Below are 23,971 nucleotides of genomic sequence, written 5' to 3' on the forward strand. Positions count from 1 at the left end.
TAGTGGCAGGCGGGTGCCCCGGGTTTCCCTTCCAGCTCCCAGCCGAGGCCGCCTCCGAGAGTCCGGCGGCCCGCCGGGGTCCTTAGGCCCGACTCTCGGGACTTCCGGGGTTCCCCCTCCCCCGACAGCGCACCGCCAGCCTCCCCTCCCCCCGCCCCGCCCACGGCCCCTCCCCGCCAGTCCCAGGTCCCTCCCCTCCCCCCTTATCTCTCCCGCCCCCCCGCTCCCCCCTACGGCTCGTTCGCCAGTTCCGGTCACGTTGCTGGGTGTTTACGCCTGGAGCCCGCCCCGGACCCCCCCTCGGCGCCCCGGAGCCCCCCGGAGCCCCGGCCCGAACGCCCCGCAGCCTCGCAGCAGCTGATGGCGCCGCAGCCGGGGCGGGCGCTGCGGAACCCCGGGCGCAGCTAGCGCGGGGAGGAAGAGCGCCTCCCCCCACCCGGCCAAGCCCGGACCCAGGGCTGTGCTGGCCCGTCGCTCCCTCAGGTCCCAAAGGTGAGGAGGCCGGTGGGCGTGGGGGGTGGGCGCCGGGGTTCCCCCGGGAAGGCTGGCGCGGGGCTGGGCACCGCAGCGCGCGGGAGGCGGAGAGGACCCGCGAGCTGCTGGCAGAAGTTGTCCTCTGCCGCCCAGACTCGGGCCCTTCCTGGCCCTGGTGGAGAGTCCAGAGCTGCCCGAGGTCAAGTCCTCGCTACCTCCTGCCTCCTGCCACCTCCCACCACACATCTTTCTTTCTGCCTGCCTTTCCCTGTCCTCCTTAGTACCTCTCTTCCCCGTCCTCCTTAGTCTCCACATCCCCCTACTGCCTTCTCTGGGAGTGATATTCCAGGCATAATCAGGGCAGAACATCAAGACTGAAGGGGACGGGAGATCCAGTTTCCCCATACATCCCACGCCCGTGTCCCTGGATCCTCAGCTTTGCTGAGGCTGGGGGTCTGGGATTTCGGGGGCGGGGGGGGGGGGGGGGGGGATGCGTGGTCTACGGGTATTGGGAGAGAATGGGCCCTGGGAGTGGAGAGAACCACAAGACCCTAAAGAACATGCCTCCACCACTGGCCAAGTGAGCCCACCTTGCAGAGAGTCCCAGACATTTGTCAAGGGCTGACTTCTAGTACCCAACTCAAATCCCCAGGAGAGCCGAGGACTTGGGGGGGAGTAATTATTTTTTAATGCATGTACTTTTCTTGCCCTGGTGATTCCCAATTAACACTGAGCTCATCTTTCCTGTTTCACCGATGTTCGTTATGTGACTATTCCATGCCAGTGATTCCCAGAAACAAAGCCCTGGCCTCAGGAAGCTTATGGCTCAGAGCAGAAGCCAGGTGCATGCACACACCTGCACACACATACACACACAGAGGACAAAGTGTGAGACGTGGTAGAATGCCTGGGAAACACAGACCCCCAACTCGGTGGGGGTCAGTGAGGGCTTCCTGGGAAAGGTGGCATCTGAGCAGGACCTTGAAGGATGGGTCAGGTTTCAGGAGGCAGAGAGAGGGTGAGGGATAGTAAGCGAGGGGCTGTGCACCGGCAGGGCAAGAGTTTGTTGTGAGAGCAGCAAGAGGTAGAATCCGAAAGAGGAGGAGATCAGACTGCAAACGTGGACTGCACTTAAATTGTGAATGGCCTTAAATGCTAGGGTGAGCATCCAATGGGGTGCTCCTACTTGCCAGGCAGTGTGGTTGTGTACACTAGGCAAGCTCCTCAACCTCTGGGAGCCTCTGTTTCCTCATCTATGCAGTGGGTATACTAATAGACCCTTCAGTGAAGGGTTATTGTAAAGAGAAATGAATAAGTATATGCAAAATGCTAAGAGCAGTGCCAGCCATTTATTATTATTATCATAAGTATTACTAGCTGCATGCTGATTATTATTATAAGTATTATTACCTGTGCATCCATATCTGAGAAAGACTTCTTGAGTTCCTATTCTCCCCCCTACCGTGGGCCTCAGTCAGGTAGTGAAGAGGAATAACAACCAAGAAGAGTAATAAACCTTTCAATTCATTTATTACCATGCCTGTCCTATCTAAAATATCTGTCTGGCTATAAGAATAATAAAAATAAGTTTAACATGCTCCTTCAAACAAGAAGGCATTCTTAAAGAATTTTAACAAAATGTAGGTATTCAGTGTTCAGAACAGTGCAAAGGTATTTGTTGACTCAATAAATATTTTCAGTCCCAAAGAGAAAAGAAAAGTTAAGAATGAAGTTGAAACTGGGACAAGAGACGTAGTCTCTTTCTCCAATGATTTCACACGTACAAGCCCACCATATGAAAGACGGACAAAATTAGCAAAGCCTCAGGCTCTGCCCTTTACCTCCAACCCTTTTGGCCACATCTGAGACCCCTCTGCCGAACTCTCAGACTGTATGGAGCAGAATTTGAAAACCACTGATTGAGATGATTCAGAAGGCCTTCCGAGCCCTGAGTGCTAGATTCTGTACTTTCTATGGTTCTTCCAACTCAAAGAACTATAAGAACTGGAGAGAGGAGGGAACTACAATCTCCTACTTCCCACGTCAGTTGTAGGCAGATAGCTGGGAGGGAAAGTGAGCACCCAGGAGCTCCAAAGAGAAGCAGGAGGCGAGGTCATTTTCAGAGATCAGGAGCCCAGGCCTTTAGAGAGTCAGAATTGTGCCAGGGTCAGAGGATTCTTGAGCCTGACACTTTGTTGGGGACCTGAGCACAGAAGGCTTCTCCCACCAACTTCCCCAAGGGGAAAATTATCTGTAACTTTCAAACAGATGAGAGGCATATCAAAAGTATTCGGGATTAACTCTATAAATTGTGAACCCTGTGTTACAGGTCCTTTTTTATTCTGGATGACAATTTTTGAGAATGAACTTTTTTTTTTTTCGTGAGGAAGATTTGCCCTGAGCTAACATCCATTGCCAATCTTCCTCGTTTTTTGCTTGAGGAAGATTAGCCCTGAACTAACATCTGTGCCAATCTTCCTCTATTTTGTATATGTGATGCCTCCACAGCATGGCTGATGAGTGGAGGAGGTCCACGCCCAGGATCCAAACCCACAAACCCCAGGCCAACGAAGTGGAGCACATGGAACTTTAACCACTTGGCCACAGGGCCAGCCCCTTAAGAATGAACATTTTTTATCAAACTAGAAATTTAAAACAAAGAAGATCTAGGAGCAAAGGGAGAGGGTGGGCAGCAGAAACAATGCAGGCCCTGAGGTGGTCAGGACAGGGGTCCGAGGCAAGGGACCCTTCTCACTTCAACCTGTGAGGCTGGGCATCTCAGGCTGGATGTGGGAGAAGAAGCTAATCTTTCAGCTGCTGCCACTGACCTGGACAACGTCCTCAGGCATGAGCTTCTTCTGAAGCCGGGAGGTTCCAGGACTGCATTTCTGTGCAAAACCCTGACATTTTCCTGGCTTGGGCCTTCTGAAGTGCACGACTCCCTAGCCACACAGAGAGCTCTGTGTTGTCCCTGGTGCCCCCTTCCCCACTCCACTTTCCACCCTCCCCAAAACAAACTAAACAATAACATCTAAGAAAGAATATTTGCCAAGATCATTTGTGACCCAAATTCCTGCCCTGAGAAAAGCAGCCTGCCTACTTGGAAGCAAATACTCAAGTCCTTCTGGGAAGGCACAGAAACAGCTGGTTGGCTCAGCCTCTCCCTGTGGCCAGGGTCCAGTCTCCAGGGCTGTGTGGAAAGGGCTTTTACCCTTCAGAAACATTTGCATTGCAGTGGCTGGGAACAGACATTTTCTCTCTTCCTCGTAAGCACGGGCCCACATGCTTTCATCCTCCAGGTACGCACACAGCAGACACATAGATGCAAGAGAAGCAAGAACCACCCCCCCCACATGCATGTATGTACACATACATGCACTCCTCAAGGCACGCACACAGGCTCCGGTACACACACATAGGCACACACATCCCAGCATAGATATACAATAGCACAGACATAGCTCCCCTGACTTATGCACCAGTATGTCTTTTTGACTTCCTGCTTGACATCTACTTCTTCTTTGAGGTCTCTTGAGCATGTCAAGTCTAACCATGTCTCAGGCTTGATCTTACCTTCTCTGTAAATCTGCTTCTCCATCAGCCCTGCCCCAGCTCCAAGATTCACTCACACGTGCATTCTACACATATTTACTGAGTACCTCCTATTTGCCAGATTTTGTGCCAGGTACTAGGGAACAGAAGGGAAAAAAACAGAGCTCTTCATCATGTGTTTCCAACAATCTGGCAAGGGAAACAGACAATAAACAAAAATGTAATATATGCATCTGGTGATAAGTTTATGGAAGAAAAACAATGCAGATTAAGGGAATGGAGAGTGACAGAGGGTTCTCTTTTAAATCAGTCTATCAGAGAAGGGCCCTGAGGAGGTGACATTTGAACAGAGTCCTGAATGAAGGGAGGGAACTGGCCATGAGGGTATCTTGACGAAGGGTGTTCTGGCAGAGGGGACAGCACATACAAAGTCCCTGAGGCAAGAGTGTGGTTGGCACATTCAGGAAACAGCCTGGAGGCCAGAGTGGCTGGGGTGGAGCCAGCAGTGGGAGAGCAGTAGGAGATGAGGGCAGACAGAGCCGGGGCGATTGTCTGGGGTCTGGTAAGAAATTTGGATTTGGTTTCAGATGCGATGGGAAGCCAATGGAGGGTTTTGAGTGGGAGACGGGGAGACATGATCAGATTTGCTAAAGAAACTCTGGCTGCTGCGTGAAAAACAAGGGCAAGAGGGGAAGGGAGAAGCCAAGTAAGAGGCAGCTACAGTGGTACACCAAGGGGATGGCGGTAGCTGGGACTATGGAGACGGCAATGGAGAGAGCGAGAACTGATCGGATTTAGGACATTTTTTTGAAAGTGGAGCCAACAAGATTTGCACATGGATTGGCTGTGGAATCAAAGAGACTCCTAAGTTTTGGGCCTGAGCAACTGACAGAATAGGCAAATAGCAGTGCCGTTTTTCAAGATGGTGAACAGAGGGCAAGAGCAGGTTTGTAGGAGAGATCACAGGAGTTCAGTCCTGGCACTAGTAAGTTTGAGGGACCGATCAGACATCCAAAAGGACACATTAGGGAGTCAGTCTAGTGTGTGGGGGAGAGTTGGTTTAGGAGTCAGCATATAAACCACATTTACAGCATGGAATTGGACGAGATCACCTGAGGAGTATCAGATAGAGAAGAGGTCCAATGTGAAAGAGGTCTAATGTAAAAGATGAGGAAGTGGGGAAAGCTCCAGCAAACGTGTCTTCATACTTAAGTTGGCCAAGCCAGAGAACTGGCAGCCATCCCTCTCCCCATCATCGTGACCTAATCCAGTCCATGCCCACGTCCTGCCAATTCTACCCCCAAAATTCACCCGGAACTCCTCTCCGTCTTCACCTCCATCATCTGGTTCAGGCCTCCATCCTCTCTCACTTTGACCACTGCTGCATTCTCCCAGCTGACCTCCCCGCCCCGTCTAGTGCGCCCTTCCCACAGCAGCCAGTGATGTTTTAAAAATGCAAATCATATCATGTCTGTCTTCTGCTTAAAATCTTTTAACTTCCCAATTCACTTACTATTAATGCAAAATTCTTGACATAGTTGACGACCCTGTGTGATCCTTCTCTTGCTAACCTCACTCCCTGAGACCCTCCCCCAGTACCTTCCACTTCAGCCTTCACCAGCTGTGGCAATATCTCTGTTCCTCAAAAAGACCATGTGAAGCACTTAGCACAGGGCTTGGCACATAGTAGGCACTCAACAACTGTAAGCTACCATTATTATTCTACCTCTGGGCTTCCACAGATGCTGTTCCCTGTTTGGGATGCTCTTCCCTTTACTCTTCAGACTAACTCCTCCCCACCCCACCCCCAAGTCTGTATTAGTCTTCTATTGCTGCATGACAGATTACTACAAACTAAGTGGCTTAACACAACACAGATTTATTGTCTCACAGTTTCCAGGGATCAGGAGTCTGGCACATGTTACCTGGGTCCTCCACTCAGGGTCCCACAAGGCTGAAATCGAGGCAGGCTGCATCCTCATCTGAAGGCTCAACTGGGGAAAGACCCACCTCCAAAATGCCTTAGGTTGTTGGTAGAATAGACTTCTTGCAGTTGTAGGACTGAAGTCCCCCTTGTCTTGCCAGCTGTCAGCCAAGGGCCATTCTTAGCTACTAGGGGCTTCTCTCAGGTCCTTGCTGTGGCTTCCTCCCTAGGCTCTGTCACAGCCTGGCAGTTAACTCCTTCAATGCCAGCAGCAGACTCTCTCTCAGGCTTCATACCTCGTCCTTCAGTAAGGGCCCTTTGAACTGGCCTGCCCAGAACATTCTCCCTTTTGATTAACTGAAAGTCAGCTGATCGCAGACCTTAATTATATCTGCAGAATCCCTTCACCTTTGTCATATAACCTAATCACAGGAGTGAAATCCATCCATAGTCCCACCCACACTCAAAGGGAGGGGAAGATACAGGAGGGCATGCACACCAGGGCTGGGAATCTTGGGGACCATCTTAGAATTCTGCCTGCTTGGAGGTCTTGGCCCAAAAATCACTTCCTCCAAGAACATTTCCCTGACCCTAAATCTAAAATAGGTCCCGTGTTATATTCCTTCACATTACCCTGTAGGTTTCTTTCATGGCATTTACCACAGGTTGCAATTGTATCCTTATTTTTGTTATTATTTGTCTGTTTGATGCACTTATTTATTTGTTTGATTCTCTCCCCCTCGCTCTGTAAGCTCCATGAGAGCAGGAATTTTGTTTCATTCATCACTGTGTCGCCTGAGCCCAGCACAGGGGTTGACAATAGTAAATCATTGAATGAATGAATGAATGAATGAATGATGAACCGATGAGAAAATCAAGACAGGGATTAACCTACTCGCACAACAAAGAGAAGAGAAGGGATGCAGCATTGACTGAGCCAGGTCCTCTGGAGAGTGCTCCACACTTTTTAACCTCATTTCATCCTCACAACTATCCCAGGACTGTCCCTATTAGTAGCCTCATTTTACAGGGAGAGGATACAAGGTTCAGAAAGGCTAACCTTCTTGCCCAAAGTCACACAGCAGGTAACTGAAAGACCTAGGATTCAAATCCAGGACGGTTCTCTGTGTAAATACTGGGAACTTTCTTTGGACTCAAGACTCAGTTCAAGAATTGGGTCTGCCACCCCTTACTGACCATGTGAACTGGCTCAAGTCACTTCAGCTCTGAGTCTCAGCTTCTTTGTGAAATGGAGGTGGCAGTACCTCCTAAAGAGTGGTCGGCAGAAGTAAGATAATGTGTATAAAGTTCCCCAAACACAGCAGATGGTCAGTAAATGGAGCCAGTAATTCCCACAGGCCAAAGGGCCAGCCGCTGCTGAAATGAAAGTCCCGTTTGCTTGGATGAGGGAGGTCAGGAGTTCAAGGGGAGGGGCCCCAGAGAGAGGAAACTATGAATGTGAGGTTCTCAAGTGGACCTGCTTGATGTGACCCTACAGATGAAATTTGGATTTGCAGAGACTTCCATGGGAGCCAGACAGGAGCAGGGGACCATTTGCTGAACAGAACCATCCATCAGCTGGCCTCCTTCTCCACTGCCCAGGGAATTCTTAGGCAGGCGGAGGCAGGTCCTTGAAAGCTTAGGGAGTCCCTGGCAGAAAAGGCAGGAGCTCTGAGTCCTGGGCTCCAGAGGCCTGGGCCTCCGCTGCCCTCTGCCTCCTGTTGTTGCCCTCTGCCTATACTTTTCCAGGACGATGTTACACAGAAGACACTCACTGGGAAAGGGGTGGGGCTGGAAGAGAGCTGAAAAGCCAAACCATCGTTAGGATTCAGGGCTGCAAACCTCCCCTCCATCACAGTGTCTTAAGTTTCCACTATGGATTCACTGCTTGTATCTCCATATCACCCTCCTCTATTCCTCTTTTTAAAAGGAACTCCACCGGGGCTGGCCCGGTGGCATAGCAGTTAAGTTTGCACACTCCACTTTGGTGGCCCAGGGTTCACAGGTTCAGATCCCAGGCACACACCTACACACCACCCATCAAGCCATGCTGTGGTGGCGTCCCACATACAAAATAGAGGAAGATTGGCACAGATGTTAGCTCAGGGCCAATCTTCCTCACCAAAAAGAAAGAAAGAAAGAAAAAGAAGAGAACTTCACCACTGCCTTTAGCCCACAGAGTCAGTGTTAGTAAAACATTCATCAGATCATCCTCCTCTGTGACCTGGAAGAACCCAGAGCCCTGGGTTGAGGTTAAGTCAGAGAAATGGAGTTGAACTGGGGGAGGGATGTGCTCTAACCATCATGCTGCCCTGCCAGTTGACGGTCGCCCTTGACGTGGGATGCTTGCGGGATGGCAGAGCTGGAAGAAACTTCAGGATTCATCCACTCCACAACTCCCTTACCTTACCCATGAGAAAACTGAGAGCCCAGAGAGGGAGAAGGCTTGCCCAAAGTCACACAGCTGGTTAAGAAGCCAACTAGAACCCAAGTCTCTGTCTGTCTTTACTGACTTTGCTGCTCCATTTGTTTTCCTCTCTGAGAAGTAGAAGAGGCTAAAGTTACATGGGGGCAGGAGAGTGAAGCCGTTTCCCTCAGGGCCCCTGGTTCTTCATCTGTTAAATGGGAATAATTATGCTTCTCTACCAACACACCCACTTGTTCATGAAGCTCTGGTGAGTAAATACAGGGGAAATGACTGTAGTGGCAGAAACGTCTACCTGGTGGCAACAGGACCCCAGATTGGAGGAGACTGCCTGGGATCCGAGGTTGGGCAGGGCAGATGGACCTAGAAGATGTTGGTTCACCTTGTCATCCTCCCCAGGTGGGGCCCAGGCCTGGGTTGCCATGGATACCGTGTCCCTGGAGCATCAGATCCAGAGCGTGCAACGCCACATCAGCTTCCTGAAAAAAGAGCAGATGGCCCTGCTGCGAGACCTGCACCTGGAAATCCTGAGGCTGCAGAAACGCTGCTCAGGTGAGGCCAGGAGGGATGGCTGGGGCGGGGGGGGGGGGGGGGGGTGACTGTCATCATCAGAAGTGCTATCTCTGATCAGGTGTCCATGGGGAGGCTCTCTAAGCCTCAAAACAATCTTGCCAGGCGGGTGTTCCTCACCCCTTTTTCTGGATGAGGAAACTGAGTCTTGGAGAGGTGAGTTTCGGGGCAAAGGGCTCTGGTTCTGTACCAGAGGGAACCTAGGAACAGTCCTGAGGATTCCTGTCCTTTTCCACTAAATGTCCACCAAGCACCTCCCAACCCTGAGAAGCCCCCAGTCTAGTTGGGGAGACACACACACCAACAGGTAATATTAAGATAGGCAGAAAATAAAGAGGGCCGATGGGAGTTCATGGGCAGGATCATGTCCAGCTCGAGGCGTGGGTGATGGAGGAGGAGACGAGGCATCCCCAGCTCCCCAGAGGAGGGAGCATTTCCACTTCCTGAAGGTTGAGTAGGATTTAGACATGCTGAGATATTATGGGGGAATGAGGGTGGAGAAAGCGTTCCAAATGAAAGGAACAGCATGGCAAAGGCCAGAAGGTAGGAAACCAAAAGCTCATGAAAAGTTCCATTTGACCGGATAAAGATACGCTTAAAGCTGATGAGAAAAGGGGAGCCGGATCATGAAGACCTTGACAAATATCAGGGCAGCTGAGAAGTTTGGCCTGTCCTCCTCGGTAGTGGGGAGCCACTGAAGGATTTTGAGCAGCATCCTGCTGCCTTAAGAAACTCAATCTCGTAGTCATGTGGAAGATGAATTGGTGGGGGAGGGAGGCAAGGAGACTAGTGACAGGGCTGATGACATAGTTCAGGGGGGGGGTGAAGGAGGATGGAAAGGGGACAATCAGTGGGAGGCAGATCGAAGGAAACGACTTGACAACCGATTGGATTTGTGAGCAGGACAGAGGGAGGCGCCAAGAATGAACTAAATCCCAGGCCTGACCGCCCCTCTTGGCCCTCGGGCCTCGGCTGCCTGGCTCTCTCAGAAGCTTGGCTCTGGCCCAAGCGCTTATCCAGGCCAAGTCTCCAAGTGAGGCTTTAAAGCCAATGACTCCTTGAATGTCTCAGCTGGAACGGCCCAACCTCTTCATTGTACAAGTAGGTAAACTGAGGCCCAGAGAGAGAGAATCACCATATGTTAGTGGCAGAGCCAGGATTAGAAACCAGGAGGGCTCTAGACTCCCAGTTGTGCATGCCTCTGCAGCTTTCTGCACATTCTCTCCCCAAGATGCTCAGATTTCCACCTTCATTCCAGCCCCTGCTCATGGGAGGCTCCCCATTCCCCAGAGGGTTTGAGTGACCTGCCGGGCTCACTCTGTGACATGAGGAAGCCAGCAGTCTGACTCTCAGCCCCCATAGCCTCCTCTGGCTCCATATACAGGTTCAGCTGCCACATCCCAAGGCCAGGCTCCCTGCAGTCTCCCACAAAGCCTGAATGCCAGCAGAGGCCAGCCCAGGGAGCAGGGATGGCCCATGCAGACTCAGCCCTGCCTCATGCCACTTTCTTCTTGTAATAACAACACTAAAGGAAACCGAGACAAGAGACCCTAAAGCTCTACAGCTCTTCTGTTTGCTTTTTGCTTTGCCCTAATTCTGAACACCTTGGTCCTTCCACTCAGGACACAGACCAGGATCCCGAGAAAGTGTAATCGCAGGAACGGAGGGCCCTCGGCCCCCACCACACTTCTCAGACGGGTGTGGACCTGCAGCCTCTTGGTATTGATTAAGGAGATAAAAATAACTCTGCCCTGGAGCAGCCACTCTTGGGGCTGATATGCCTGAATAAGGCCCTGTCTCCAAGGGGTGGGAGAGTCAGGAAGAGACAGGAGCAAAGCAAAGGAGAAGATTAAAAAAAAAAAAAAAAAGATTAAAGAGGGACCCAGAGGCTGGGAAGGGGATAGGAGAGGGGAGGGGCTGGTATAGGAGTCACCGGGGCAGACCTGCAGGAGTGCCTGCCAGAAAGGGGTGACGACTCCCAATGGAGGGGCTTGACAGGTGGGTGGGTGTGTTCTGAGTGGCGGGCAACCTGGATGACAACAAGAACTGCCCCCCCCCCCCCCCCACGTATTCAGCACTGACTCAGCCACAGGCTGATCCCTCTGTTTATTTCCTCTCATTTAATCCTAGCAACAGCTCCTGGTGAGGCAAGTATGATTCTGTCGCCATTGCGTAGGTGAGACAACTGAGGCTCAGAGAGGTGCTGTCACTGGCCCAAGGTCACACAGTGTATCTGGCCTCACAGCATATTCATCTAAACTGTGGGGACTCTGGCCACAAGATGGGCAGGGAGATTTGATGGATGGGGGAGCGGAGCCCAGCTGGGATTCTGTCTCCCCTCCCCCAGCTCCTGGGGTTAAGGGCTGAGGAGAAACCAGCCCACAGGGAGTTGGTGGCAGAGCAAAAATCCCTTGGGCTATGTCCCTGAACCTAGTCCAGGGTTCCTTGGGCTACATCCAAGGGCTTCGGAGGAGGGGCCAAGTTGGCCCCAGGAAGCCCTGCGGGGTGGAGGCATCACAGTCCTCCCAGGGGCCTCAGGGAGGAGGTTCAGGCTCCGGTCACGGCAGAAGGGCCCAGGCACCCCGGGCTCTCTGTCTCCTAGCAATAGTTGGCCTCCTCAGGGAAAGCGTCTCCAGCAAAGCCCTTGGTCTCTAGAAGAGCCGTGAGGGCAGTGAGCAGGGGCAGGAGAGGGCCCACAAGGCTAGTCGCTGTGGGTGCTGCTGGACGGTGGTCCCAGAGATCTGCTACCTTCCCCCACCCCCACCTCCCTGCAGGCACACACAGGTGCTCCTGAGTAGGTCCCTCTGTCACAGGCAGCGCAGCTGCTGGGCCCCCTCCTGCCCCTTTCCCAGCTCATGAGCCCTGGTGGAGTTTCGGGAATGGGGGTGGGGCTGGAAAAATGATCAAACTCAGCTGGCTGAGGGGCGGGGCATTCTGGGCTCTAAGGAATGGGGACTGGGAAGACAGACAGGCAGAGGGGTGGTGGCTGGGCTGCCAGCGCCCAAGAGGAAACTGCTCCTGCACCGGCGCCCTTGGCGGGCTCCTTGGCTGCCCCGCCCCGCCTCCTCAACGCCAAGCCACGTGCCATGCAGACTTTGCTTCGCCAGATGGCGCTGTCCTCCTTGAAGCCCCCTCCCTGCCGTGTGGAATATGGCGGGACCGGGGCTTGAAAAGGGGCGGGGCTGATGTTCAGAAAATAACATAGGCACAGGGGTACTGCCTGTGGAAATAGTGAAACGCATGTGTCCTACTGGTAAGCAGCCACTGCCCTGAGTCCCCGTCCAGTGGTCCCAAGCAGCCCAGGACCCTCCACCCTTCCCAGATCCACCAACTAACGGGTCTCCGCCCCGCACAGCAGGGGGGGGGGGTCCTCCAGACCGGCTCTGATTGGTTGGCAGGTTCAGTATTTATGTATCACCCCTGGGAAGGAGCACATGCGTCTCTATCCCCAAAAGCAAGCCGGGCTCCTCAGTTCCACAAGAGTTGAACTAACCCCAAATGCAGGCCACATAGCTTGCGCTGCAAAGATCTCTGGGCTTAGTGTCAGGCAGATCGAGCTAAGCTGACCCTGGCACCTCTCTTCATCTGTTCCACTCACGGGGCTGTGGTAAAAGAGGTATGGGGGGGGGGGCGATTAGATGGTTTCTAAAGATCCTGATTTCCACTTTTACTGGGCTCTAATTATTCCCTGATCCCTCTCACACACCTTCTCTCTCTCTGACACACACGACTGCCTTTTATTTTCTCTCCCCCCAGAACTGACCCATGACCTGGAGTTGAGAGAGGCCCAGTCTCACCAGCAAGGTAAGGGAAGGATGACTGGTGGGGAAGTGCCATGGGGCCAACAGGTCACCTTTTCCCCACCACTTAGTAGGACCCAAGCCTTCTCTATCCCCAGTCCAGGCTTGGGGACTCCACTCCTCAGCTTGTTAAGCAGATGCAGGACGTCGGTCCCACTTGCCCACTCAGCTGGGTGACCTTGTTGCGTGAACAACCTGTACCACCATACATAGTGCCCTGTATCCATGTCTCTGTCCAAAGTAGGAAAATGAAAGCAGGAAGGAGATGGTGCCCAGGATATCCACCTGGCTGAATTCATTCCTTTCTGTGACCCACCTCCCCAGTCCTTCCCATCCTTGCACAAATGATTCCCATGGTCAGTGTCCACGCCCTGCAAGATGCTGAGTGTCAAGATGCAACACAATGGCAGTATAGGGGTCCTTGACTTGAAGGAACTTAGTCTAGATGAGGGGAAAAGAGACACACGCACATTAGCAAATCTTTCATTTTACAAAAGCATGACTTCTTGGCAATGTAGCAATTCCACTAAAAAACTTGTTTACAGATTATTACTTCCTCTGTAAAACGGGGGGTGGCGTGGGGAGTGGTGTTCAGTGGGTATAGGGTTTCAGTTTTGCAAGATGAAAAAGTTCTAGAGATCTGTTGCACAACAATGTGAGTATACTTAAACTATTGAACCATACACTTAAAAAATTAAGATGGTAATTTTTAAGGGTTTTTTCTTACCACAATTAAAACTTTTTTAAACTGGGAGGGGCTGCATTGTTGAGATCTTAATCACCAGATTGTCTGATCTCTGAGAACTAGGATGGGATGCCCATGGTCTCCAAGTACAAGACACATTACCCGACATGGAGAGGAACTCCGTAAATACCTAATTAAAAATGAATCACAAAAACAGTCTTTTTTAGCCAGGAGAAATTTAAGAATGGGCCATGTTAATGTGCTACTCATAGATCAAGAGCTACATGGCCAAGAGTTCGGGATGGGGAAAGCTGGAAGTTGAGAGTAAAATTAAAAGCCCTACACATTGCTTTGTGTATTTGTGCATAAAGATCTAAAGACTTATGGACTTGAATGAATTCTGCCCACTCCTTTAAGTGGCCACCACAGGCAACCTCTTGGTGTCTAGGTGCTTAGAGGAAGGGAGCACACATCCCAGACACCAGGTAAGGACAGTTCTGTGACAACAGCAGTTTCCCTTCCACCTACTGTCCTTCCTCTGAAAGGCTTTGGAGTCACCTGGGCTCAAGACACTGCCACAGTGTTCCAGTGTTTACCTTCTTTCTCAGTGCCCTTGAGAGCTCTCTTTCTTTGTTCTTTTCTTCTATGATCACCGAGTGATTTTCATATCCCTTCCAGCATCACCTTCTGCCTACCTTCTGTCACCTTTCAGCTCCATATATCTCTACACTCACATGTGCATATCCCGGGATACTGTCTCTGCTGAAATGGGACTATGATCCAGTAGGCAGGAATCCTCAATTCTAGGGGTACATTAGAATCACCTGGGAAGATTTTTTTTTTCTTTGAGGAATATTAGCCCTGAGCTAACATCTGCTGCCAATGCTCCTCTTTTTGCTGAGGAAGACTGGCCCTGAGCTAACATCCGTGCCCATCTTCCTCTACTTTATATGTGGGACGCCTGCCACACATGGCTTGCCAAGCAGTGCCATGTCTGCATCTGGGATCCGAACTGGCGAACCCCAGGCGACTGAAGCAGAACGTGCGCACTTAACCGCTGCACCACCTGGCTGGCCCCCACCTGGGAAGATTTGAGAAGTACCAGTTCCCAGGTTCAATCCCAGATTCTGACTCAACTGGTCCTTGGTTGGGCCTGGGAAACTATTTTTTAAAGCTCTCTAGGTGGTTCCAATATACATCCAGTGGTAAAGGCAACTGTCACTGCAGTGGCAAAGGCAGACAAACAAAAAAATTACCAAGTGCAATAAATGCTCTCTCTTTGAAGGAAACAACAAGGTCTGGGCACACTGACTCCCCTCTCCTCCCCACACTCCCAGTTCTTTCAGTCCCTTGGCCTTGCGTGTCTCTCCTGCCACAGGGCTTTTGCACAAGTTGTTCCCTCTGTCCAAAGCACTCTTCTCTCCCTTCTTTACAACTTAGTTCCTATTCATCCTTCACATCCAAGCCCAAGTGGCTCTTCTGCTGAGAAGCCTGCCCTGCTTAGGTCACATTCTCCTGTTACAGTCAGGGCACTGGCACATCAGAGGCAACCTCACATTCATTTGTGATTCTGTACTGCACCTCTCCCACTATTCTTACTGTAAACTGCATGAGGAATGTTTTATTATCCACCATATCCCCAATGCCTACCACAGTGCACATAGTTGGGGCTCAACAAGTATTATGGAGTGAATAAATGATCAGGGAGGGTTTTGCACTTAAGCTGAAACCTGAAGAATTAGAAGGGAAGCCAAGCAGAGGGTAGGAAGGTGCAAGGGCCCTGAGGCAGGAGGAGGAAGGCCAGTGTGGCCGAAGCGTGGGACGCGTGGTCGGGGAGGGGCAGGGCTCTGTCACGTGGATCGGTGGGCTGTGCAGGTTCCGCCAGGCGGGACCATCACTTCTCCCCGTTATCTCTTCCTTCCAGAGGCGGCGTCCCGGGAGCTGGAGAGCAAGTGCCGCGCGCTGGAGTCCCAGCTGGCGGCGCGGGCGGCGGCCAACGCGGAGCTGCGGCGGGAGGTGGCGCAGCGCGAGGCGCTGGTGTCGGCGCTGCGCTGCAGCCTGCGCGCCGAGGAGCGCCGCTTCCTGGACGAGCTGCGTCGCCGCAGCCACCGCACCACTGTGCTGGGCACCGAGCTGCAGAAGCACACCGAGGCGGCCGCCTACCTCTCCTGCCAGCTGCACGCGGTGCGCCAGAGACTGCAGACTCCGCGCCCGGGCCCCGGCGCCGCCGCCGAGCCCCGGCCCCGCCGGCGCGCACAGCGGGCCCGCCGCCTGCCCGCCCCCGCCGCCGCCGCGGAGGCCGCTGCCAAGGGCCCCGGCCGGGACTGGGCCGCCTGGGACCGCGCGGCCGGCGCCCTGGACGACGCCGATGCCATGCCCGACCCCGCGCTCTTCCTCTACGCCCGGAGGCCCCCGCGGCCCAGCGGCCGCAGCCCGCGCCAGCCGCCCCCCCAGGAGCCCCCGGACGAAGCCGGCCCGCAGCCCGGGGCCTGCCGGAGCCCGCCGGCCGCGCCCAGCCCGCCCGGTGCGCCCGGGGACCAGGAGTAGGCGCGGGGCCGGCGGGGTGGGGAGGGCGGGGAGGCGGGGCCGGGCAACGGCTAGGACGCAGCTCGGGCCGCGCTGGCAGGTCCCCGAGGCCGAGGGAGTCGGTCCCTCCTCCAGGGGGCGGGCGGAGGCGACCCCCGCTCCCCAACCCCGTCCCACCGCCCCCGCCTTTTGTATTTCCCGATGTTTCCGAAGCTTCGAGCTCTCCCCTCCCGCGAGGAAGCTCCTGCGCGGGGCTCAGCGATTGCACCTTCTTTTGTGGCGTGGACTCGCAGTGCCGATCCCCACCCAGCCATTGGGAGGGGAGGGGGCAGGTGTCACGCCCTGCCCCGGGAAAGCTGACAATCGTTTGGCGGGAGGGAGAACGCTGGGCTGGCCTCCGGAAAGGAACAAGAGTGGCACTTAGCACCCTTGGGCCTTCTAGCCCCTCCCTGCGGCCTCCCCGCGCCCCGCACGCCTGCCCTTCCCGCCGAGCCTTGCTCCGCGGAGAAGCTCGGCGGCGGGCTAGAGGCTGGGCCTTTCCCTCGGAAGCCCCGTCTCCTACCCCTACGCCGCTGATAGGTCCTTAGGCGTGAGCACCGAACACTTTAGAAGAACCTCCTCGCAGAGCTCCTGGTGGAGAAAGTGTGGCCTGAAGGAAGTTTGAACTTATGGAAAGTAGCAGCCATAGACCCTTAGAGAGGATTACAGAGTGGCTTTGGCGGCAGGACCTGGTGTAGAGCTGTCTGCAGCTCGGTTCTTTCCCGGGATGCCGACCAGGTATTTAGACTAGGAGCTGAGCTGGGGACATGAGGGGGAACGCTCCAGAGTCGGGCCGCCCTGCCAGAATGTGGAAGGGCAGCAACTGCCTTCAGGAGGTCGCTGGGAACCTGAAGGCTGCCCTGGGAGTTGTCCTAGTCCTGTTTATTGGTGCTCGTTTTGCCCAGCTTCCTAATTAGCTGGCTGCACCCAGAGGCGGGAAAAGGACCCGGCTGCTTGGAAGTGGCAGTTGTTAGAGGTTTGAGTTTGCTGGGGCGGGAGAGCGCAGGTTAGTCCTCAGCCTGGCCCCCTCCAGGGAGGCCCCCAATCCTATCAGGTGACGGGGTGCATGGTGCCCTTCTGTCTTGGTTGGGGAATGGCCAGATGGAAATGGAAGGCCCCCACCTCCAGCTGCGTTGCTCCCCTCTCCCGACCGAAGGCAGGCAGTGCAGTTCCAGTCCAGCTGGTTGCCCCTCCCCCCAAGCCCAGCCTAGAAAGACACACCGCTAGAGCCCTCCCAGCCCCACGCCATTCCTCCTCTGTTGGTCCTGCATCGAGTCCTAAGTGCCTGTGAGGTCTTCCAGGGGCTGCCGAGGGAGGACATGGGGTAGGGAGAGGCCTTTACCTCCCTCACAAACACCGCATTCTGGCAGGTCCCCACCCTGGCTGAGGTCGTACATTCTGTGTCACCCCGGGATCCGGGCAGTGAGCAGAGTCAATCTCTAAGGGTGATGAACCCTTCTCCCCGTACGGCTGGCGGTGAAAAAGAGGGGGGAAGTCCGGAATCATATCCTCTTTCACTCTATATGTTAGAGGGAGGGGGAAATCAGCAGGAAGCAAACCCAGTGAGCACACTGCCGCCTCACACCGACATATAGCCCCTCCCAGCTGGCCACACTCAGGGCTGCTGAGACCACTGAGCAATAACCAGGCCTGGTCTGGGCGTCCAGCCACTGGGATCAGACGGCCAAGGTGTGGCCACCCTTGGGACAGACAGTGCTCTCTAGTCTAACCTGAGCCACAGTAGTGGCCCAGGGTCCTTGCTCTGCCTGCCCCTGCCTCTACCCCCTGCCCCAGTCTCTGGTTGAGCCTCTGCCTTCTGTGTCCCCCTTCAAGTGTGTGTGATGCTGTACCCCTCGTCCTGTCGCCCTCCCTTTCAGAATGGGTCTGTGTGAGGAGGCCTCTCTTCTCTCTTGACTGCACTCACAGAAGGAGCCCAGAGGATGTGGGAAGGAGGGAAAGGGTCTCTTTCTGGAGGCACCCCCCAGACCTTCATCTTCCACAACCACACTTTTGGGGTGAACAGGGTGACTTTGTTACGTCGCTTCTTCTACAGAGATGGTGAAGTACTTGATCCACCTACCCACCTACTAAAAGCCATAGCAACACCCCCCTGGCCTCCCCCTGGCTCTATAGCAATAGCCCTCTTCCCCCTTCCCTCCTGGGGCCCCAAGGTGTCCTGCTGGGGCTCCCACCACACCCCCACCCCAGGGATCCTCCGGTGGCCTGCCTGTCTCTCCCCAAGTGACCCCATCAGCACCTCCCAACTCCTGTCCCTGTTCTAGCACCAGAGATAATGACATTTAATTGTCTGTGGGGTGCTTGGAGAGCCCTGAGATGAAAGAAAGTCCTAAGTGCGGGGGCGGCTGAGTCACTGAATGTCAGGGGTATTGGGCCCCCTTGGAAGGGAAATAAGGCGATCCTCCCCCCTCCACTAGCAGGCTGGAGGAGGGGCTGCGGCTGATACAGGGTCTCAATTTTAGCAGAAATTCCCTTTCCCCATCTGTCTCCTGGAAATAATGGACTAGAGACTCCCCTCCAGCTGCCTGCTCCGGGTTTTGGAACAGAACACTTGGTGCAGCAGAATGGGACTGGGAGTCAGTGGCCTGCTTGGCCTCAGCCTCAGGGTTGGGAGAGGCCCTCCCCATCCCCTAGCCTGGGGGACCCACCCTGCCAAAGGAAAGACTCCTTCCCACGAGCTCCTGGAAGGTCTGGGTAACTAGAAGGGAAAGGATTCTTTCTCCTCCTGGCTTCTCCCCTCTTCTCTGCTGCACGAAACCCCAGCGGGGCAGGGGTGTGTTGACAGAGACATTCAGGGGCCCTAGTCGGAGCTCCAGCCACACCCCAAGTGTGCACAGACCAGGAAGGAAAGTGCAGGTGGGGAACCCTCCCTGTTCTGGAAGCCAGCCAGGGACCAAGGGGCAATGCAGCATGAGGCTCTGAACCCCTGCCCCCTCATCCCACCCACAGTGGCCTGCAGTTGAGGGGACCAGTCCAGGGCTGAAATGGGGTAGCCCTTCTCCAAATAAGCAGCAGAATAGAGGCCTCCCTGGTAGAGAGGAAGGGGACCGAGAGGGTGTGGAGCAGCATGTCCTCAGTGCGGAGGGTGGGGCATCCCTAAGCGCCCTCTCGCTGAGGCACCAGCCTTGAATGGGGGACAGGCAGGGCTTCAGAACCCCCTGGCAGGAGCCCCGTGAGCAGGGCAGAGGCATCCTGCTCCAAATTCTCTGTTGGCTGCGCTTTTTAATCCAATGCTTTTCAGAGTGTATTCACTCACCCACAGAAATAGAGCCCTGTGCTTTAGGGGTGACTGTCATATGCCTTATTCTTAATAAAATATCTGAAAAACACATAAGGCAGACCTCCTCTCTGTGGGCACTCCGCCTCACCCCACTCCCGTTCCCGCAAGTATGGAGAAAGGATGCAGAAGAGGTAGAGAGTGGTTTGGGAGTCAGGCAGTGGATTAGGTGAGACTGGGAGCTGAGACTCTGGAGTCCCCTCACATAAGGCATAAGGCACTCATCTGAGATGTCCCAACGCACAGGCTAGCTGTGTCCCTCTCTCCATGCCACCCTGAACCAAATGAACGAACGAGACTTTCAATCACAGGCTCTTGGCTAGGGTTGGGAGGGATAGATTGGAAGGGTTCCATGCCTGCAATTGCCCATAATCCTGGCCTGGAAGGAATCCCGGGGTTCTGGCAATTTGGCCGGGCTGGTTCCCCCTTCCTGACACCCACCCCCATCTGATCCAGCTGCATCCCCGAGAAGAGCCCTATTCTTATCCTCCACTAATGAGGGTTATCCTGGGACTGCAGCTTGAGCGCTCAGTACACCCAGCACCCACAAGAATTCAAGCCTGTGTGTTTTAAGCGCGAGGCTGTGTTGTGGATGGCTGTAGGAGAAAAGCAGCAGCTCTGCATTCTAAGGATGCAGGGGACATATTGCTTTTGCCTGTGACCTTTCTTCTGATAACAGGACCCATCATTTCCTTTTGGGCAACTGCCTTTCTCCCATTTCAGTCCATGAGTTGGTGGGGGCGGTGGGGGGGGGGGGCTGACTCCACCCAGATAAGGTAGGTCACACTGGTTGGGTTGGAGATGGGCACATGACTCAGTTTGAGCCAATGAGAGTCGATCTCAGGACTTTTACTGGAACCATTCACTCAACACACCAAGTTAGGTGCTGGGGATACAGCAGGGAACAAAACAGGACTATTGAGAAGGACACTCTGGGGTGGCTAAAATGGCAGAACATCAGCCTGGAAGTCTGGCAGGCTGGACCACACCTGCAGCAAGCCTGGGAAATACGGCCCAGGCCTGTGCTTGTCCCTGGCCTTTTATCTCCCAGGGCAGCTAGAAGAGGGAAGCCCCAGCACTGGATAAACATCTACCAAGGGTGTGGGATCCCATGTTCAGTTAGAGAAAAAGGAGTCAAGAAGGGGAAGGAAGAGACGGGATTGGCCTTAGGATCCTCCAACAGAGCCCTGGGGGTGCTTGGCTGAGCCCAGCCCAGAGTTGCAGTGCAGGGTGGAGATGTGCAATGACAGCACCAGATAGCTCCGAGATCATCCGTGCAACCCCCTCATTTTGCAGATGAGGAGACTGAGGCCCAGGGCATCTCGCTGTCGCCCCTTCCCTCCTGGCAGTTCTGCCCACACAGGTTTGGGGGTGAGGAAGGTGGGGCATCTCCTTTCTCATAGGTCCCTTGAATCAGGCCTGCGACGGACGGGACTACTTCCCACAATCCAGGGGGTTTGGGTTCCTGCTCACCTCACCAACCCCTTGGGAACTCTAAAAAGGAGAGGAGAAGTAGGCATGCCCAGCCAAGTGGGTACATCCATCATAACAATAATTAGAGAGGTGGGACGCTTTAAGCAGGCTAATTACATAGGCTTGGTCTCAGCCTCGATAAGCCTCCCTTCATACTTACTTAGCATCTTTCCCCAGGGGTCCTAAAGATGGGAAAACTGAGGTGCTCAGGAATGCTACCCAGGCAGCCCTGAGGATGGGGGTTGTGTAACAGGAGCCTGCTAGGGAAAAGGGAAGGGGATCCTTGGAAGCCAAGATGTAGGTTTTAAAGCTGCTGGAACCAGATAGTCACCAGACACAGGGACAGACCAATCACCGGCACCCATGCTGACCAGTTGGCACTCAGGCCCTGACCAAGAGGACAGGGGAGGAAGGCCAGGGCATGGTGCAGGCTGGTGCCTCTCCAGGGCTCAGCCCGGTGGGTCTCAGCCAGGCATTGTGGAAATGCTGTGAAGCTCTGGATACAAAGGTCAAAGCATACAGTACACAGAAGGGATATCTGCAAGGAAAGCCAAGATATTATAAATAATGATGGGGGTCAAAGGTGAAAGACTGGACTGCTAGCAACCCTCCCCCCTCAACATCCTGTGGAGCCCTCAAAAGCACTGCTTGGGACCCCCTACTCCCGGGTCACCCCTTCAATCAACATATGTGCATTAAGTACCTACTATGCATCAGGCTCTAGGAAGATGCTGAGGATACCCAGATAAATAAGGTGTGGTCCTCGCCTTCAAGAAGTTCCCCAGTCTAGCAGCTGGACTCCACCTGAGAACCAGACATTCCAGTTTGGCCAAGGCGTTATCAATGTATGCTTGCTGTCCAGTGTCATTATTAATAGTGTCCGCTGTCACTCTCAAAAGTGTCCTGGTTTGAATAAGTTATATAGTCACCTTAATGATCCCCATCTGTTTAATCTGTACACAGAACATATCATATAAAAAACTGGGCTAGATTTAGATGAAAGAGGAGTGAACATTGGTGGAAGGAATATCAACAATCTAAGACATGCAGATGACACCATCTTACTTGCAGAAAGCAGCAATGACGTGAAACGACTTCTGATGAAAGTGGAAGAAGAAAGCGCCAAAGCACGACTGCATTTGAACATCAAGAAGACAAAAATCATGGCTATAGAAGAACTACACAACTTTAGTGTAGACAATAAAGACCTTGAAATTGTTGAAGATTTTGTTTACCTCGATTCAGTCATCAATTTAAATGGAGAGTGCAGGCAAGAAATCAAGAGAAGACTGAGACTCAGAAGGGCAGCCGTGAAAGAACTGGGAAAGATCATCAGGGGTAAGGAAGCGTCACTGTAGACTAAGGCCAAGATTATCCACACCCTCGTATTCCCAGTTACTATGTACAAGGGCAGAAGCTGCACAGCGAAAAAGGCTGACGGGAAAAAATGGATTCATTTCAAATATAATGTTGGAGGGGAGCTCTGCCAATACCTGGGACTGCCATAAAGACGAACGAGTGGGTCCTATAGCAAATTAAGCCTGAACTATCGCTGGAGGAAAAATGATAAAACCGAGGCTGTCCAACTTTGGGCACTTCATGAGAAGGCAGGATTCCTTGGAAAAGACAATAATGCTGGGAAAAGTAGAAGGCAGCAAGAAAAGAGGGAGACCAAATATGAGATGGACTGACTCCATAAGGACAGCCATAGGCGTGAGTCTACACAAGCTGAGTAGGGTGAGGACAGACATTGTGGCCGTCACTCATTCGTAGGGTCTCCAGGAGTCAGAGCTGATTTGACAGCACATACCTCACACACACACCCTACCCACAGCACAATGTGTAGACAATGGTGGGAATAGTTGAGGAAAGTGGTGGGAGTAGTTGCTGTTAAGACTGTGATGAACAGACATTGGTGGAGGCAGCCTGAAAGCAAAAGTCTGCTTAACATGTGATCAGAGGTCAGACTACCAGACTACAGAGAAAGTGGTCACAGGATGATGCTTTTTTTTTTTTTTTTTTTTGGTGAGGACGATTGTCCCTGAGCTAACATCTGTGCCGATCTTCCTCTATTTTATATGTGGCTTGCCGCCACAGCATGGCTTGATGAGTGGTATAGGTCCACACCCAGGATCCAAACCTGCAAATCCAGGGCTGCCCAAGCGGAGTGCATGAATTTAACCACTACACCATCGGGCCGGCCCCAAGGATGATGCTTTTTGTGTGTATCACTTTCCCCGTCCCCAGACTTGCTGCCTCCCATATCAAAACTGAGCTATGCTTCTGGTTATGAGTAGTGTTACCAACATGAGGGGGCTTCCAGCTTCAGCTACACTGGACTAGGCACAATTCTCCAAATTCTTTGAGTTTCATGGGTACAAACTAAGTACTCATCAGTCTGGAGACTGGTCAAAAGAATTATGGTACGGCCACACAATAGAATATTATCCAGCCATAAAATCGAATGAGAAAGCTCTTTGTGTACCCATATGGAACAATCTCCAGAATATATTATTGTTGAATAAAAAAAAGCAGGGTGAAGAATAGCAGGTACATTATGTTACCATTTGTGTAACTCAAGGGAAAAGATATATATTTTTTTTAATTGAGGTATAATTGACATATATATATTTATATGCAAAGAATATCTCTAGAAGAACATAAAAGAACTGGTAACCTTGGTGGTCGGAGGAGAGAAACTAGGTGGCTGGGGGCAGGTGAGAGATTTCACTGTATATCCTTTTGTACTTTTTTAAGTCTGAACCATGTGAATCTATTACCTATTCAAAATTCTAAATACAATTAAAATGCTTTTTAAAAATAACTAAATGAGTGAATAAATTCCCACAGTCGCTCCTTCTGTGTCTGCCCATATTATTCTTCTGACTTGTTCATTAAAATCTTTCTTACCTCTCAAAGCTAAGAGCCGCCTCTTTCCAGAAGCCCTCCCGACTGACTCTCCTGCACACTCCAAACAGCCTTCTTTAAAGGCCTTTTATTCTGCAGCCTTGGAGGTGAAGTAACTGTGCGCATCTCACTTCATCCACCAGGTTGCAACTTCTTCTGGCAGGGACTGGGTCCTGTTCAACTCTGATCCTCCTGCAGCTCTGAGCTCTTGCAAGCTGTGCTTGAAAGACTGAGTGACTCACTGAGTGTTTTACGCTACCTAAAGTGCTTTGATGACCACCGTCTCCTCCCAACAGTTAAG

At 52.9% G+C, this 23,971-nt stretch overlaps 1 protein-coding gene across 1 annotated transcript; it reads left to right on the plus strand.

Moving 5' to 3' along the window:
• The first annotated feature begins 245 nt into the window (after positions 1-245).
• Positions 246-19,347, plus strand: CCDC92B (coiled-coil domain containing 92B). Its single transcript, XM_044745814.2, has 4 exons — positions 246-492; positions 8,775-8,927; positions 12,702-12,749; positions 15,355-19,347. Exons 2-4 carry the CDS (start codon positions 8,798-8,800, stop codon positions 15,975-15,977), a joined length of 801 nt encoding a protein of 266 aa, XP_044601749.2. The 5' UTR covers positions 246-492; positions 8,775-8,797; the 3' UTR covers positions 15,978-19,347.
• The last annotated feature ends 4,624 nt before the right edge of the window (positions 19,348-23,971 follow it).

Source organism: Equus asinus, chromosome 13, assembly GCF_041296235.1.
Source record: "Equus asinus isolate D_3611 breed Donkey chromosome 13, EquAss-T2T_v2, whole genome shotgun sequence".
Taxonomy (NCBI): domain Eukaryota; kingdom Metazoa; phylum Chordata; class Mammalia; order Perissodactyla; family Equidae; genus Equus; species Equus asinus.

Bases quoted from the DNA above. Each gene is read 5' to 3' on its own strand.
- CCDC92B (XM_044745814.2), top strand. From the start codon at position 8,798: ATGGATACCGTGTCCCTGGAGCATCAGATCCAGAGCGTGCAACGCCAC. The intron at 8,928-12,701 runs GTGAGGCCAGGA...CTCTCCCCCCAG, and splicing joins GCTGCAGAAACGCTGCTCAG to AACTGACCCATGACCTGGAG. The intron at 12,750-15,354 runs GTAAGGGAAGGA...TCTTCCTTCCAG, and splicing joins GGCCCAGTCTCACCAGCAAG to AGGCGGCGTCCCGGGAGCTG.